The 17,077-nt window shown below is 36.8% G+C and overlaps 1 protein-coding gene across 1 annotated transcript in view; it reads right to left on the reverse strand.

Moving 5' to 3' along the window:
• Positions 1–17,077, reverse strand: part of HMCN1 (hemicentin 1) — a 410,617-nt gene that overhangs the window by 194,305 nt on the left and 199,235 nt on the right. The window contains exons 12-15 of the mRNA XM_079108039.1: positions 15,636–15,777; positions 14,402–14,529; positions 11,973–12,086; positions 6,074–6,232 (exon numbers count right to left, since the gene is read on the reverse strand). Of these exons, the coding sequence (XP_078964165.1) occupies positions 6,074–6,232; positions 11,973–12,086; positions 14,402–14,529; positions 15,636–15,777 (543 nt within the window). The remainder of the gene's footprint in view (positions 1–6,073; positions 6,233–11,972; positions 12,087–14,401; positions 14,530–15,635; positions 15,778–17,077) is intronic.

The raw sequence follows: 17,077 nt of genomic DNA on the forward strand, positions 1-17,077 counted from the left end.
ATTTTCCAAAATTTACTCCCTTTGGCTGAATTTTAAATGAACTTGAGGTATACCAGAGGTTTTCTTTACTAATCACTATCTGACAAGTTAATGGTATTTCCTTCTAAATTACATTCTTGTCCACTATCATATTCTTGTTTCATATATCTCATATACTTGAGTTAGAGAAATTTAAGAATCAGTAATACAAATTAAGGTCACAGAAGAGAGCATTTGAAAAAGGCAGAATAGCAAGTGCTTAACATCTTAAAAATTGAGAAATAATTCAGAAATTGTAAAATTACAGGAAAAGGCCACATAATCCAGGTAACTGCAAAAATCGAGAGGAAGAGACAGAAAAACATCAGAGGCACACCTTGTAAAATGCAGAATGCAATAAGGGGGGCACCAAGGGTGAGAACAAAGCATGAGGCTTTCAGTGTGGCCCAGAAACTGATGAATCATGTTTTGAGGCCTCAGGCAAAGAGGAATACAAAGGGCATGATAGCAGGCAGGGGAAGAAACCAGCTCAGGAGGATTCTAAGAAGAGGTGCCTTAGGCAATGGGTTCTTGAAAAAGGCAAGGTTAAATCCTGGATAGAAATGATGGTAACTATCACTTTCAGAGCCAGGGATTTTGTTAAGTGCTGTCCATCAATTATTTCATTCAATCTTCAAGATATCTCTGTGGAATTTTCCTCCTACTATTAGTAAAAGGTACTACTTTTTACTCTTATTTTTAGAGATGAAGGAATTGAACCTAGTTAATTGGGTCAGTGTCACACAGAGTTGAAAGACCGAGACAGGATTAAAATCCAGTTCCAACTAGAGAACCACAATCCTTTGTCATTTTATCAGCCTACCTTCCTCTCTGGGTTCTAGTAACTGCTCGGAGTCATTCTGTTTCATGAAAACGGTTGTACTGGTCACTCCTTTCCTTCTCATGGGGCTTCTGGGGCCTGGATGTCTCTGTCTCCCAAGCAGCACTAGTGCCTTCTTAGCATGAATGAAAGAATCTCCTCTAACACCACAGACTCATAGCCCTTTATTTCCCTTCACAAATCCTACCTCCTGGTCAACCAGCACTTTTTAGTCTCCAAACAGTCCTGAACTTTCTGGTACTGGTGGCTGATTTATTATCATCCACCTCAAGTGTAATGTCTGCTGTTGATCTCCAGCTACTAAAATATAGACAATCCTTTAATCCAGTTCAAAAGGACCCGGCTCTGTGATGCCATCTCTTACCAGGGACATGATTTCTTCCTCAAGTTTCAGACAAACTTGCTCTCTACTCTTCTTACAGCATCTGCATATTTAGCCTACCATTAGACTGGATGTTTATTTTTTTCCCTAGAAAATTGACATTTGCAACCATTTTTTACCTTTAATCAACAACTAGCATAGTACTGTGGACATTAGATAGATATTTGTGAATGTATTACTGAATCAGTATGAAAAAAACTTTTTGGCAAAAATCCAGTCTCTGTGTGTGTGCTCTTGTGTATCTGTGCATATATATGATGACAACTTCGACCCAGTACATTTGATCTTTCATTTTTTTTGAAGGAAACATGACAATTTCAGAAGGCTTCTTGTTTGTTTATTGAATCTAAACAAATTTCAATTAAATACCACAACTGAATAAGATGTTTTTATAAAAAGAAGTGGTGTATCTGAGTTTAAATTTTTCTTAACCCATGTATTTAGGAATTTGACTTTTAAAATAATACGCAAAATTCAAACATGATTTATGAAGTAGCTCATTGCTTGCTTATCCCAAGTTTCTAATACTAAGTTAATTTACTTTAGAGCAGGGAGTTTTCTCTAAACTATGAAGGCTAAAGTCTGAAGGTCTCAAAATGTGTTAGGCTTGGAGATCGAGCAGGTAAATATAGTGGTGGACAGAAAATAAATTCCAAAATAGCAAAAAAAAAAAAAAAAAAAAAAACACACCAAAAAAAAAAAACACAGAAGCCTGGGATCAACTAAGTAGTTGGCGGGGAAGCCCAGTTTACTGACACATTAGTCCACTGGCATCCACAAATAGGGAGACAAACTAGAATGTTCCAAAATAAGAAAAAAAAAAAAATCTGGAATGAAAAAAAGATATGCAAGGGTCAAGCTGTACCACAAAACTCAGTCGAGACAGAGAAGTCTTCCACTTTGAGGCAGCTTTGGGAACAGCATGAGGCACAAGATAAGCACAAACGAGGGAAGCTGGGCACTGGCATCAGAAAACAAGGCAAATGAGAAGACCAGGCACCAAGTAAGCAGCAGAGATAGCGTCAGCCAAGAGCATCGAAAAATGAAGCGACTAGGGAGTCAGTGAAGACGACTCTTCATTATTTCCCACTCCTGAGGTCTCCAGCGCAGCCTCCAGTGAGTTACACTGGGGGAATGGTAGACAGATTAATGAACAGCAGGAGGCCTACAGTAGGCAGCGCTTGTCCAGAGGAGGCTGTGTTACTCACGGCTTCAGAGACCACTCAGGGGTTTCCAAGGACAGTCCCACTATTGCTAGGTCTATAAACTTAGAAAATCGATTTATCTCCCCCAACTTAAGTTTCCCCAAAAGGGGGAATAATAACATTTCCTATCTTATGTTGTTAAAAGAGACAATCTTTAATCACCATTTCGCACACACTAGTCATCCAAATATAAATTTTCATTGATTATAATATTACATAATTAATTTACTAAATCTTAGTTCTGGAGTTTACTGCATCTGCTGTTGATTTCTATTTAGTTTCTTCAGATAGACCTTTAGTATAATGTGTGATCCTCTGTGGTCCCCAAAACATGTGTGTGCCAGCTCCTTTAGATGTCACACACAGATACAGCTGTGTGCACACAGTATATTGAAAATACGATAATCAAAAACAGATTGGTCACCTTGCTCTAAAAATCCCTCCTTAAAATTATTCTAGTTCCCTCTACAGCAACTCTGGAATCATGTCAGTCTGAGATTCTCTTTCCTAAAATGACTAGACACATTGCTTTGGTTCTACCAAACCACAAAACACAAAACCACAATCTAAGACTAAACCCTGTGTGGTGTGGAATGCTAGAAATCAATCTGCTGCCAGGCCAGCTTTTCGTTTGATGTAGCCAATCCTCTTTCCTTCCAAATGACTTCACAATGCACTGCCCCTGCTTACCAAGGGTAAAAAACATGGGTAACTTTCCCTGCTGACCTGACATGTCCATGACTTAAAGTCATGATAATGAGAAATAGGAAAAAGGGTGACTTCTTATAAGAAGATAGAATTTATGAATAATATTAAAGTTTTTATTTCTTTTTAATCTAGTATTATTGGCGTGAGGTAACAGGCCTACAAAAACAATCCAAAAGTCCAAATAGCTACATGATATGGATAAAAGCATGTTTTTCTTCTGAAGTCACACACTACTACTTAAATTTATGCCCAATAGTTTTGGAATTCTAATGAATAATTTTATGCACTACTAAGCTTCACACTTAGCTTTCCTCAAGCGCCTTCTAAAAAGAAGTCAAGTTGAAACAGTGACTTTCAGATTAAAAGTCCAATGCTTAATCTGAAATACTGTGCCACTATCACCTAGGTATTTCTATACTATTTTTACATCTCAGAGGATCAAAATGACCACTTCTTTACTGATGAAGTTCCTATTCATGCCTATGTGTTGCCCAGGCAGCTTCAGCAGCAATGACTGCAATGTGAGAGAACATGGGTAAAGACGCTTCATTTCATCTAACTCACCTGTACGGTGGTTATTATATCTTTGTTTTATAGATAAGGAAAGATAGGCAAATGACCATTCTCTCTTCAGAGTGCTTTTTTTTCTTTTTTTTTTTAATACCAGGGATTGAATCCCAGAATGAACCCACTGAGTCACATTTCTGGCCCTTTCGGCACTTCTTATTTATTTATATTTTTATTTTGAGACAGGGTCTTGCTAAGTTGCTCAGGGCCTCACTAAGTTACTGAGGCTGGCTTTGAACTCACACTCCTGCCTCAGCCTCCCAAGCTCCATTCTCTTAACCACTATGTGAACTGTGAGAGAGGTTTTGGTGGGTAGTATGTTTGCCTTTTGACCTTACAGTGGAAACCACATCATTGCTACTGCTGGGGTTTGTGTGTTCTTGGCAAGTACATCCTCAATTTCCTGAATATAGAAATAATAGCCCCATAAGATGGGACGAGGTCTAATCAACCTCTATAAGCTACACTGAGAAGGATCTAATGGTGAGTAAGGAGAGTTAAGGTAGAAGAGAAACATGAATGGTGCCAACTTTAGTACTAAGTTACTGGGCTAGCAATGGTCAAGGTTACAGTAAGCAAATAACAAAGTTTATGCTAATGGAGCTATCAGGATAATTACAGGAATAAAATTTGAAAAGCCCATTGTTTTAGAAAGGATCAAGGAGACTGAGGATGTTGAATAGGAATGAAGATAAAAGAAAGTTTAGTTCAGTTTACAGAATGAAGCATAAGTATGAAATACTGGTTGGGATGTCTCCTAACTCAACACAAGCCACCCCAGCACAGGTAGCCCAGTCCCTGACATGGTGGATCACTGGACAGGAGAGAACCTGGGAAATCCAGAAGGTGAAAAGATGATCAAGAAGGCAGTAAGTAAGTAAAGAGGCATGTGTAAGATTCTCAGACCTTCTACAGACTTTGAAGAGAGTAAGGATGTCATTAACTTTTTATTGGGAATGATGACTGAGGCTGTTTGTCCATTCTTCTAGAGTTAGAAAATTGTTAAAAAAAAATGTTTGGTATACATGAAATATTTGTGCAGGAAGGAAGGAGAAGAGGAACTAGAAAATGTTACACCTGAAATGCTGCAATCATACTTCTTGAAATTCCATGTCTATATGGAATTCCAATCTTGTTTCTAAGGTATTTCTCTTAATAATCCCAGAGGTTAGTCATATTAAAACACATCTTGCAGTGCCCTGGGGAGATCCTACTATGGCCTTTATGGTCATTTCCAACTTTACTGATTCTTCCCCAAAGGTATAATCACCAAGAATAAAGACTGTTCAATCACCAGACAGTCCCAGGGCAGGGTATCATTAAAAAATCCATGGAGGAAAAATTTTAGTTTGCATGAAGTAAAATATCAAGCATTGAGGGCCTTTCATTTAAAGACTGAAGATAATAGAACTAAAATTTTTTTTTTTTAAATGCACTTTCCTAACTTATGTCTAAAAAAAATGTTTTGGCATGAAAATCATTATACATACTACACATAATTGAACATACAATGCGATGAAATGTCATATTTTATAAGTTTTAAGAGATGCAAAAGCTTCATTATCTGCTAAAATTAAGTTGCCAGGTTCTTTTCCATGCAAAACGAGTTCTGTTTTATTTCAAATTTTCCACACTGTGTAGAATTTTTTTAAAAAAACGTGCAACAGACAAAGAAGGAAGAAAAACTAAAGTTCTTGAGTAACTCAAAGACAGTTGTCATGCACACATTGTATCCTTTACATTGTGATTGACATTTATTTGTAGTTAGTACTTTTTTTTTAATACACTGGGAGTAATTGCCAGTGAATTAAAAAATAATAATAAGGTAAAGGACCATCTGCTACCTTCCTGTCATCAACATTTCCAAATTATGGTCCAGGGCCAAAGCCTAATTTCTGGTCTCCAGATGTTAATACTTAGGAATCTGATGGCAGAATGAATGACTCCAGATAGAAAAATGGCATTAAATAGACTCTAGAGTCTAGAGTCTCTGAAGTCAGGTAACTTGAGTCCGAATATCCTGGCTCAGCCTCTCCCTAGCTCTGTCAGCCTGATCAAGATGTTTACAAGTTTCAGTATCCTTAATCTATTATAATAGACATAGACATAATTATGGCATCTTTCTCTTTGGGTTGCGTGAGGATTTAATGGGATACAGCATAAAAAGTTCTCGATTCAATGAATGGAACACAGAAAGCACCGAGTGAATGTTAACTGCCATAATCCCATCAATAATCTGAAATGCACACTCTGATTTAGCCATTCTGACAAATGTTTCTACCAAACTGTTTAAAACTTATTGAACATAGATCAACTTCAAAACAAATTTGTCTATTAGATCCAGATGCTTACAGCCAACATCCAGGGTGATTTTGCCAGTTGCTCTTCCAGCATCATTGATGGCTACACATGTATAATCGCCAGCATCCAGATCTTGTGTTTCTTGAATCTTCAAAAGTCCCAAGAGAGGGTCAATAATGAGGAATGTTGAGGGCCTTAACTCAAGATCTCCTAAGTCAAAACAAAGGGGAGAACATTAAACACTGAAGTACTTACAAAGTTTACTCAGCTATTGGTTTGATTTCAAAACTTCTGAATAAAGTACATTGCAAAGTTTCTAAATGCAAAATGCAAGTTGGTTTGCACAACATAGACACTGGAGAGTCTAAAATCAGGTCCTGAAATGAACTATATACAAATACTTCCTACTTATATCTATATAAGTACCTAAATAAGAATGAACGGCTTGACTTATGCTGGGGACCTGGGAAACTCCGGCAGCTGTAATGGTAACAAGGGACCAGGACAATGGGGGCTGAAAGACATTTCCACCATCTTTGTGGCAGGATGCATTTCAGTTACTCAGGAAATGCCTGAGAGTCTACAGGCATCTTAGTTTGGCTAAGGCACAGTTTTTTGTTTTGCTGAGTGCTATTGGTTAGATTTTGTCCTTGAGAATCATGAGCTGCTGAGAAAATTCTAAGGAGGCCTGGGGAGGAAGGGACCCCAGCTGGCTGGAGAGGTTTGGGAAAAACTTCTGGGAGAAAAGAAAGGATGAAAAAGGTCAGAGGGGTTTTGTTATCTTAATCTCCCAAGACGCCTCAACTGAAATCTGTAGTATTCATTAAAAATCTAGATGTAGGAGATACGGGGCTGGGAAGTCCAGGTAGGGAACTAAAGTGTGGGAGGCAGAACCACATATTGAATTAGAGCTCAGTGTCGAAACAAAATGGACCACGAAACCAGTTATTTCTGGGTTCTGCCATGTGCCACATGCCATTTGCCCCTATAGTTCCTCAATCCCCATCAAGAACCTCTTCATTTGAAGCCAACTAGACTATAATTTAGGTTAAACTTCTTATGCTTCCCTTCTTCCAGGAAGTCTCCTCTCCAAAGAATGAAATTAATCAGGATAACTAGCATCATAAAAGAGTACATGGTACTAGATATTTATCACAGGTCCAATGTCTACATCTTTTTTATTTTGTAAAGAATGATATAAAATATGTGAGGGCCCTAAAAACACCCAGAAGGTTTGAGGGCCATTGCTCTTAGGGTTTCATGACACAGCCAGATGTCACGTCTGAAAAGGTACCCTTCAAAATGTCACAAACCAGCCACGGGCCCTGGGTCCGAAAACCATAGAAATATTTCTTCTTCTTGCAAAAAGAACAAAGAAGATCGTAGGAATAACTGTTTGCGAAGAGAGCCCAGGAGCTAGTCATTCTCTAGGACACTAAAAAACAGCACCAATCAACAGACTCAGGACAACAAACAGCCAGTTCTCTCCTTGTTTATAAAATTATCTGAGGAGGGGAGGTCAAAGAAGGTCTAAATTAAAAAAAAAAAAAAAATTGCATTAGCAACCAACCATCAGTGCCAAAAATGAAGTATTTTCCAGCATTCCAGTATTTTAAACCCCCAATCATCCTTTTAAGCTTGCTACTACATACCACTCAAGAATGATAGAAGCAACTAAAGCTGTGTCTGTGTGCCTCTGGGAAATTTTCATAAATAAAAGCAGATGATGTTGACATAAACTTTCCTCCCACCAAAGGAAGATACAATGTGACCCTGCTGGTCATTAAGTATTAAAATGTTTGGACTAAATGCATTTAGGCTTTTGGAATTTACTTTTCCCCTATATTTCTGAGGACATAACATTCATCAGGGGATGAAAATACAGACCTGTTGCTAGTAGCCCTTTTTCAAAATAAAAATGTCTAAAGAATACTAGTCATGAATCATGCTAAGTGAAATAGCATCCCCAAAAACCAAAGGTAGAATGTTCTCTCTGATATGTGGATGTTGACTCACAATGGGGTGGGGGGATTTCACGGATTGAACAGGGCAGAATGTGGGGGAAGGAAGGGGAGATAGGAACGAGAAAGACAGTAGAATGAACTGGACATCACTTTCCTATGTTCATATATGAATACACAAGCAGGATAACCACAAAAATAGGAAGTTATACCCCATGTACATATGGTATGTCAAAATACATTCTACTGTTATGTATAACTAAAAAGAATAGCAAAAAATTAAAAAATAAATACAAAGAATACTAGCCATGAAACAAAATATAAATTGGAAAACACTCGTTTGAATTGTGATCACAATTTGACAGTCTCTCCTTTCTTAATTTCCACTTAAAAAAATAGTTCTCAAATTATTAAGATGTCATAGAGAGGACTGGGGTTGTGGCTCAGTGGTAGAGCACTTGCCTAACATGTGTGAAGCACTGGGTTCAATTCTCAGTACTGCATGTAAATAAATGAATAAAATAAAGGTTCATCAACAATTAAAAAATATTTTTTAAAAAACGATGCCATAGAGAAATACAGAACCTTTCAAATGGAAATGAAACAGAGATTATTTAGTTTAAATATCAAATAAGATGACCCAGCTATCCCACTCCTTGGCCTATACCCAAAGGACTTAAAATCTGCATACTACAGAAATACAGCCACATCAATGTTCATAGCTGCTCAATTCACAATAGCCAGACTGTGGAACCAACCTAGATGCCCTTCAATTGATGAGTGGATAAAGAAACTGTGGTATATATATACTATGGAATATTACTCAGCCATAAAGAATGATAAAATTATGACATTTGCAGGCAAATGGATGAAATTGGAGAATATCATGCTAAGTGAGATAAGCCAATCTCAAAAAGCCAAAGGACGAATGATATCGCTAATAAGTGGAGGTTGACACATAATGGGGGGGAGGGAAGGGTTAGAATTAGGGTTAGGGAGGGGGGCAAGTATGGAGGAAGGAACTACTGTATAGAGGGTAAAGAGGGGTGGGAGGGGTGGGGGGAAAAAAAAAAAAAAAAAAAAAAAAAAACGATGCCATAGAGAAATACAGAACCTTTCAAATGGAAATGAAACAGGGATTATTTAGTTTAAATATCAAATAAGATTGAAGAATATTAGATACATTGAAAAATATATAAATGTTCCTACTAGTCTGTTCTATAATTTAACAATCATTATGACTGAGAAAGGTTTGCTTTCGGCTAGATTTAAATTCAGTCCTGGTCTTTGTGAACATAAAGACTAAAGATCATTATCCCCAGCATAAGAGCCATTCAAATAATAGATGATTAAGTAGTTATAAAAAATGTGTATCTCAAGACCCCTTACGTTACTCTTAAAAATTACTGGGAACTCTCATCAACTGTTGTTAATGTGGATTATGCTAATTTGCATTTAATATTTTAGAAATTAAACTGAGAAATTTAAAAACATGCATTGGGGCTCGAGTTGTGGCTCAGTGGTAGAGCACTTGCCTAGCATGTGTGAGGCACTGGGTTTGATTCTCAGCACCACATATAAATAAATGAACAAAACAAAGGCCTATCAACATCTAAAACAATATTTTTAAAAAAATATGCATTAACTTATTTTGTAATAAATTCATGATATTTTAATATCACAAACATATTTATGAAAAAATAATATATTTCCCAAACAAGAGAAATTTAGTAAGAACAATGACCTTGTTTCACAATTTTACAAATTCCTATAATGTCTAAGGTCTAGTGTAATAGAAGACAGCGGAGGGCTCAGATTTGCTTCTGCATTCCTGTTATTGGATATCACACACAGCCTCCAGAACCTCCACTATGCACTCTAAAGACAATGAATTGAAAAAGACAAGTAACATCCTAACATTATTATGAAACTAGTTTTGATCTTGAGGATCCCTTGAAAAAATCGTGAGAAACCCCTAGAGATTTCAAACTACATTTTAAGTACTACCAATTTGGATGAATAAATCTAATTTTTTAAAGATATTTTACCACAAATATCCTTTTATTTGTTTTTAATTGTATCCCTGATTCTCATTTGTGCAGTGAATTGCCTGCCTGTGTCTGGGAGGATAAGCTGGCTTGATCCTGAAGCTCAGGGAAACTCTGCCAATTGTTAATGAGCATTGGGAACTTGTCTTCCAATATGATCTATCAGTATCTAATGCCCATATTCTAACCCTGTTGGCTCATCACTTGGACAGGGAAATGGAATGTTATTTACTGGACCCACTGGACTAATATATCTAAGGCTTAGAGAAGAAACTAATCGGTGAATTCCAGAATCTTCCATGTGGTGGCTGCCTGGCTCCCTACCTCCTCCTTTAGTTTCCAAGTCATTTGTGGGACCAAAAGAGACATGAAAACAAGTTTTTCAGGACAGTAGCCCTAGTTTTGGAGAATAAAAGACTTTCTGTGTGATTCTACTATATACAGGCAGAGAAGTCAGCCCATCCTATTACTATGTTGATGAAAATTTTTATTTTCATCATAAAACTACTGAATCACATTTAAAAATCTGTCTCCCTAACATATTTTCTGGATCTATTTAATTATATTGGGTATTTGAAATTGATATCCATTTCATTGATAATTCAAAGATTTAAATGTTTTAAATTAGTAAAATTAGTTTATGTTAACTTAAATAAACCTGATTAAGAGGCAAATCCAGAAATGCCTTCTTATCAGGAACAACATGAAGACTACTAATCTTTTAACATAGAAAATCATGAAAATGGCATCATTTCCAGGTTGCCCTCCTCATTTTGCTTTATATTATTTTAAAATATTTGTTTTCCACATAAAGCCTTTCTTTTTCACCTCATGTTCCCCATGAGTTTGAACCCGAGGTGAATTCATAATTTTGTGATTATGACATCAACCTGTTGCTATGGGAATGTCCATGATTTGACAAACAGAATCATAACAATAGTGCTTTGTACTATTTAGCATTTTTCATCTGCAGATTAAAAAATATTTTGCAAACAGCATCTCAATAATCCTAGCAACCTTCCTGTTAGGGTGTTTGCAGGATTTTTTTTTTCTTTCTTTTTCTCATAAATTGGAAGAACTGAGACAAAAGCAGAAGCAAGGGATTTTACAGATATCAGCTGTCAGCATCTGAGCTTGGACCAGGAGCCAAGTGTCTTCCCACTAAGGCCAAGTGGCACATTATCGTCATGTTACTATAGAACCACCGAGGTGTAGTCTTTAAATTACAAATGTAAACAGATCATTTCTGTCCTTGATATAAGCATCTACCAAGCATGAGGAAGCTGAATGGTACATACTTTCGTCTTTAAATTGTATATATGGGAGGGGAGGGGGGAAGGGAAAAAATAATAGAATGAATCAAACAACATTACCATATGTAAATTTATGATTATACAAATGGTATGCCTTTAACCCATGTACAAACAGACAAACAACATGTATCCCATTTGTTTACAATAAAACAAAAATTAAAAAAAAAGAAGTAAGCACAGCTCAAAAAAAAAATTGTATATAAACTTGAACATGTGTCTTTAGGTGAGCACTTTATACAAACCATCCTTGAGAATCTAGAAAACTCAGTAGTAAGGCTAGCATCTCTAAGAAAAGAGCACTAAAATCAGTGAAGTTATTTTAAATGTTAACTGAGTATTCTTGGACAATTTTCTACAGGAAACAATCCTAAACTAACAAAGAGAATGTTCAGCTGGATTAGCAAAGGCAGACTTTTCCTGCTTTGATTTTCACAGTCCTGTAATCCATACCAGATGTCAAATCCTGAAATTCAGAGTTCAGAATTTTGAACTATTGTCTCTAGTGAGATCATAAACACATTTTATGGGGCTGCTATGTCACACACCAAAACAAATTTTTAACAAATCATTAAAAAAAAAAAAAAAAAAAACTAAGTGAACCAGACATGAACATGCTTAAGAAATGTACCTTTGAACCACTTAACTTGAGGTGGAGGCACACCGGAGGTTTTGCATTCCATAACTGTTGTATCCCCAAGGGCAACCAAGAGCTCACTCTGAATGACAATCAACTTTGGGACTTCTGGAAAAAAAAAAACAAAATAAAACAAACAAAAAAAAAAAGAGCATTTGAATAGTTAACAACTAGCCCAATACCACATGGACCTTGCTTATGTTTGCTAAATGAATCAATTAAAAAAATGAACAGTATTTAAATGCATGTGGCTCTTTCAATGTTAACAAGCAGAAAGAAACTCTTAAGCATGTGCATACATATGTGTATTTTGAAAAGATCATTTATTAGGGTTAAAAAAAGGATATTAGGCAAAGTAATGCCTAAAAATAATTATTATAGAATAAAGTTCAAAAATTCAGGAAATGATTTGAAAGGTCTTTATAAAGAAAAGGTATTTAAGAAAAGAAAAGGCTTGGAAAGCTGAATACTTCTTAGAGCAATAATACTAAAGGGACAGAAGGATAATTGCAATAAAAATAAAGGCAAAAGACTGACATGGCTCAAGTAAGATCTGAAGATAATACAATTGCAGATGAATTTGTTAATAACTTTTTCTATGCATTTGTAAGGATATCCATGTCTAATTATCAAGATAGAACTTGCATCCAAGACTGAAGTTTGCATCTATAAGTACAGTCTCTCAGTTTTGTCTCTACGTTTTCCTGTGATGCTTATATACAGATGTTGGGTAATATACTTTACATTTCTTTCCTTAGGTTTGTTTGTTTCACCCTGTTGATAAAAGTGCTAGTTCACTCACATATTTTCTCTTAACTAGACAGTGTAGGATTTCCTAACTTTAATGGACATAGATTTAAATACAAGTAAGAGCTAACTTCTCAAAGAACATGTCACTCCTCTACTACTAGAATACTTTCAGCGATTCCATAGTTTGGCTTTCAAAAATCATACACTGGCGCTCAGCTTCCATTTTAACCTTAGCACCCATCGCCCTTCCTCACACAGATCTGCACTGGCAGCCCAAACACAACCTACTCTCCATCTTCCTGCCTTTGCTGTTTCCTCTTCTTGAAATGCCCTTTGCCACAGTTCTTCAAATCCCACTCATTCTTCCAGACTGGGCTTAAATCCTGTCTCCTTTGAGAAATCTTTGCAAATTCCCCAGCCAGAATTACTCTTCCCTCTGCCAACTTCCCATGGTGGCATTCGTCCGTGTGTTTTGTTAAATTTCTTTATATATCCACTCCTATCATGCAAGCTCTCGAAAGGCAAGGTACTACAGCATTCCTCTATGTTACACGCCAGTCTCCAGCACAGCATTTTTGAGTACTCTGGGTGCTTAATCTGTTAAATAAATGTGTCGAATATTTTGGTTTCTAGGTGAATGAATCAAAATCTGTTTCTGCAATATAGAATTCTGTGTCAGTCACTTATTCTACATTCCCCTCTGTTTATTCCCTTCCCACCCAGGTATTCTGTGACCATTTCTAAGCCTGAGCCCATCTTCCTTTGCAAACCTACCATGTACCTTCCTCATCTCTATAAAGGAGATCATTTCCTCCCAGGTCCTCAGTTTCAATACTAAGGACACTTTTGACACTTATTCCTCTGCACTGTCAGTGTTACTATCTTACTGTGAGTGAGGTGGAGGAAGTGAGGAAACTGATGGATGTGCTTGTTAGTTATTCACCTTTACAGCCTGACACTGAGCATACGAAGCTTGTATCTTTTATTTAATTATAAAAACCTCATTAAATAGAAATATTCTATCAAATAATTGTCACAAAGTCGACCTTCAATAAATGTGTCAGTTTGGAGGGGAGAAATTATAGAAGAAAAGTGAAAGTGGTAAGTTACACTTTTGGGGTGGTGGTGCCAGGGACCAAACCCAGGGGTTTAACCACTGAGCCACATTCCCAACACTTTTTATTTTTTTTATTTTTGAGACAGGGTCTCACTAAGTTGCTGAGACTGGCTTTGAATGTGATTCTCCTGCCTCAACCTCCCAAGCCATTGGAATTACAGGCATGCACCACCACACCTGGCTTACAGTTTTGAATGTAAATTAAAAATAAAAAATGAAGGTTGAGGTAAACTAGAAAGGAAATGGAATTTTATTAATTTGAAAGTGATATGGTGCCAAGAATAAGTGAACTTTGGAAGAATAGAATTCTGTGGATGATCTGGAACTCTCATGATCTGGAAGCCCCTTTAATTTCTGTTGACTAATAAAGTTATTCATCTCTTGAACTTTTAACTTGAATTAATTATCATATTTGCTTTAATCAGTATGTGAAATGAATAATAAATTATAATATTAGGTATAACTTATTCCTAATATTAATTTTTAGGAAGGTATTTTTACATTGTTGAAAGATATTCATCCTATTCTAATTGCCTTTTAAACTGATTATACTTGCCAATGTAGCTGAGAGTGGAAGTCTGTTTATCTGTTCCTGCTGAATTACTTGCCAGGCAACCATAGATCCCTGCATCTTTAGGAACTGCATTTTTGATAAATAAGGTACCTTCTGAGGTCATCCTATACCTGTGTATAAAAAGTAAAAAGCAAATAAAATTGAAAATACCAAAATATTAGTATCAAGATATTATAACACCTCCCAGTCAAATATTTAAAAATGTTTTAGACTTCTATTTTGGTGCTATTTGCAGAAATGATTAACACCACCATTTCAACAAGCAGAGACGTTATACTACTACTACTAGCACATAATATATGGGTCACGGGCCAAGCATTGCTGTAAGAGCTTTACAATTATTAACATCATTTTCAATTATTCTCACAACCCAGTAAGTTAGGTAATATTAGTGTCTCCATTTTAGAGATGAGCAAAGAGGTTACATAACTTGGCCAAAGTCAAGAGTTACTGAAGGAAGGTACTAGAATTTGTGCCCAGGCAATTTTGCTTCTTATGATGAATTACCATGCTCAATGGTTCTTCAAAAGGAAAACCTAAGAGATGCAAAGTCTCCTGTCACTCAGGGAGTGTGCATGATGAGTCCAGGAATAGACTCCAGCTCAGCCTGCTAGATCATACCTACTCCATCTCATGCCAAACCCACAGTAATGGAAGCCCATGGCTGGAAACTCTTGCTTATGTTCCACATGCTTATTACCATATGAGCACAAAAGGATCCAATGTCTTTAAGAAGTATCTAGGAGAATAAAATACCTCTCAATGCAGTATGGCAAAAGTGGAAGTACTTACCAAGAATGCCTGCATACACTGTAATAGAGCTCTTCTGTATTCTGTGTATCACCCCCAACTAAAACCCAGGACAATTCCTGTAGTAGATCTGTTAAAACTATATGATACTTTCCCCCACGGAAATTTTCTTAGTCCATTTCAATGACTCATGTTAAACCAAGTGTTATGGTGTTATGTGTACAATTTCAAGTATTGAAAAGCACTTGTTCTAGCTATTGAATTAAAGCCTTAATAACTTCAAGCTCTATAAAGTTATCGTTTGTATTATACTTTGACATTTCCAAGTCTATTCATAAAATGTAAAGCTGTGGATTTTTATTAAACCTTCTTTAATATTAGGGATTTGGTTAGATTCTCTTGATCCAGAAATTTCATCAATTTTTCTCACTCAATAAAAACAAGGAACATGATACAAACCCAGTACCTGTGTGAACCCACAATAAACATATCATTAAAGGTCCAGGCAATCTTTGGTTTCGGATAACCTGTTGCAGAACACATGATGGAGACCTCAGACCCTCCTGTGAAAGACTGATTCTTAGGCATCACGGTGACTTTGGGAGGCTCTGCAAGTAAAAAGAAACTTATGTAGTGAAATGCCCATCTGTCTTGATGGTAGGAGTGTCTTCTATCAACAAATCTTGAAGGCTTCTCAACTACCCGTCTACTTCATTATCTGTTTTGCATTTATATTGCTAGGCTGGAAGAACTAATCTTCGAAGAAAACACTACTAAATTCTCTTGATGTAAATACTTTCCACTTGATAAAATAAACAAAAATAAAGTCATTTCCATAGTGCCTGAAACAGACAGATTCCAGGGGTATTAACTGAAAAAAATTAATTTATTCAATACTGTCTGGTTTTCCTGCACAATTATTATGCACCAGGCATGGATACACTGATGAACCAGAGAGACATACTGTCTGCTTTCTACTTAATTGGACTAGTTAACTATAAATGAAATTGAGAAATTCAATGAGCTGCCTAGATCTGGATATATTTATGATACATGTTTAGTAGAAGTCAGCCTGCAAATCATGATCAATTTCACTAAGGACCATCAGTCTGTGGACTCTCTATACATTTGATGGAAGTGCATTGCTAAGTGCAGCAGCTACGAAACTCAAGAATCTAATTAGTGCCTAATTGCTAGCAGCTTACGATCACCCCTTCTCTTTTTTCCCTGTTTACATTGCATTTTTCAAATTATGATCTAGTCTTTGAAGTTAATGTTTGATGGATTTTTCCGGCCTGTGGATTTGGTTGATGGCCTCATTATTCCACAGATTCTTCCTGGTGAACATGGGGCTAGAGAAATGCATGAGGTCAAGGGCAGTCTGGCCATGGCCAGCAAGTTCACATTGTGATTCCATCTGGAGTCCATCAATTCTGAAGGACTGACTGCATGCCGTAGGGGTGGTGCAGACAGTATGCATGGGATAAGAGAAAATGGACAATTCTTTCAAAGTTTTCAAATACCCACATTTATTCAGTCCCACCATCCCCAAATAAAATGCTTCTCATATCTAGTTCATGTTGACATGAGATTGCTGCAAAGATTCAGGCAGCTTTCAGAATTTTTTGTCTCAACTTGGTGCCTTCCAATGGAGTCTGCCAGAAGTGGCCTGGCATCTCTCCCAGCAAGAATCCCACTGGTAGGCTCTGTAGTTCAGATATCAAAGTGAAAATAAATGTCAGTTACCCAAACCAGGATGCCGAGAGCTAAGAGGTTACTGAAGAAATAAAGCCTGGATATAGGGTGCTGTTCAGGGTCATGAAATAAATCTGTGTGCAACACACAGATGGGATGACTTCATCCCACAGAAGGTGAGAACTTTACCCTTGCTCTGGAAGGACATCCTGC

This window comes from Sciurus vulgaris (assembly GCF_902686455.1).
Source record: "Sciurus vulgaris genome assembly, chromosome: 12".
Classification (NCBI taxonomy): Eukaryota; Metazoa; Chordata; class Mammalia; order Rodentia; family Sciuridae; genus Sciurus; species Sciurus vulgaris.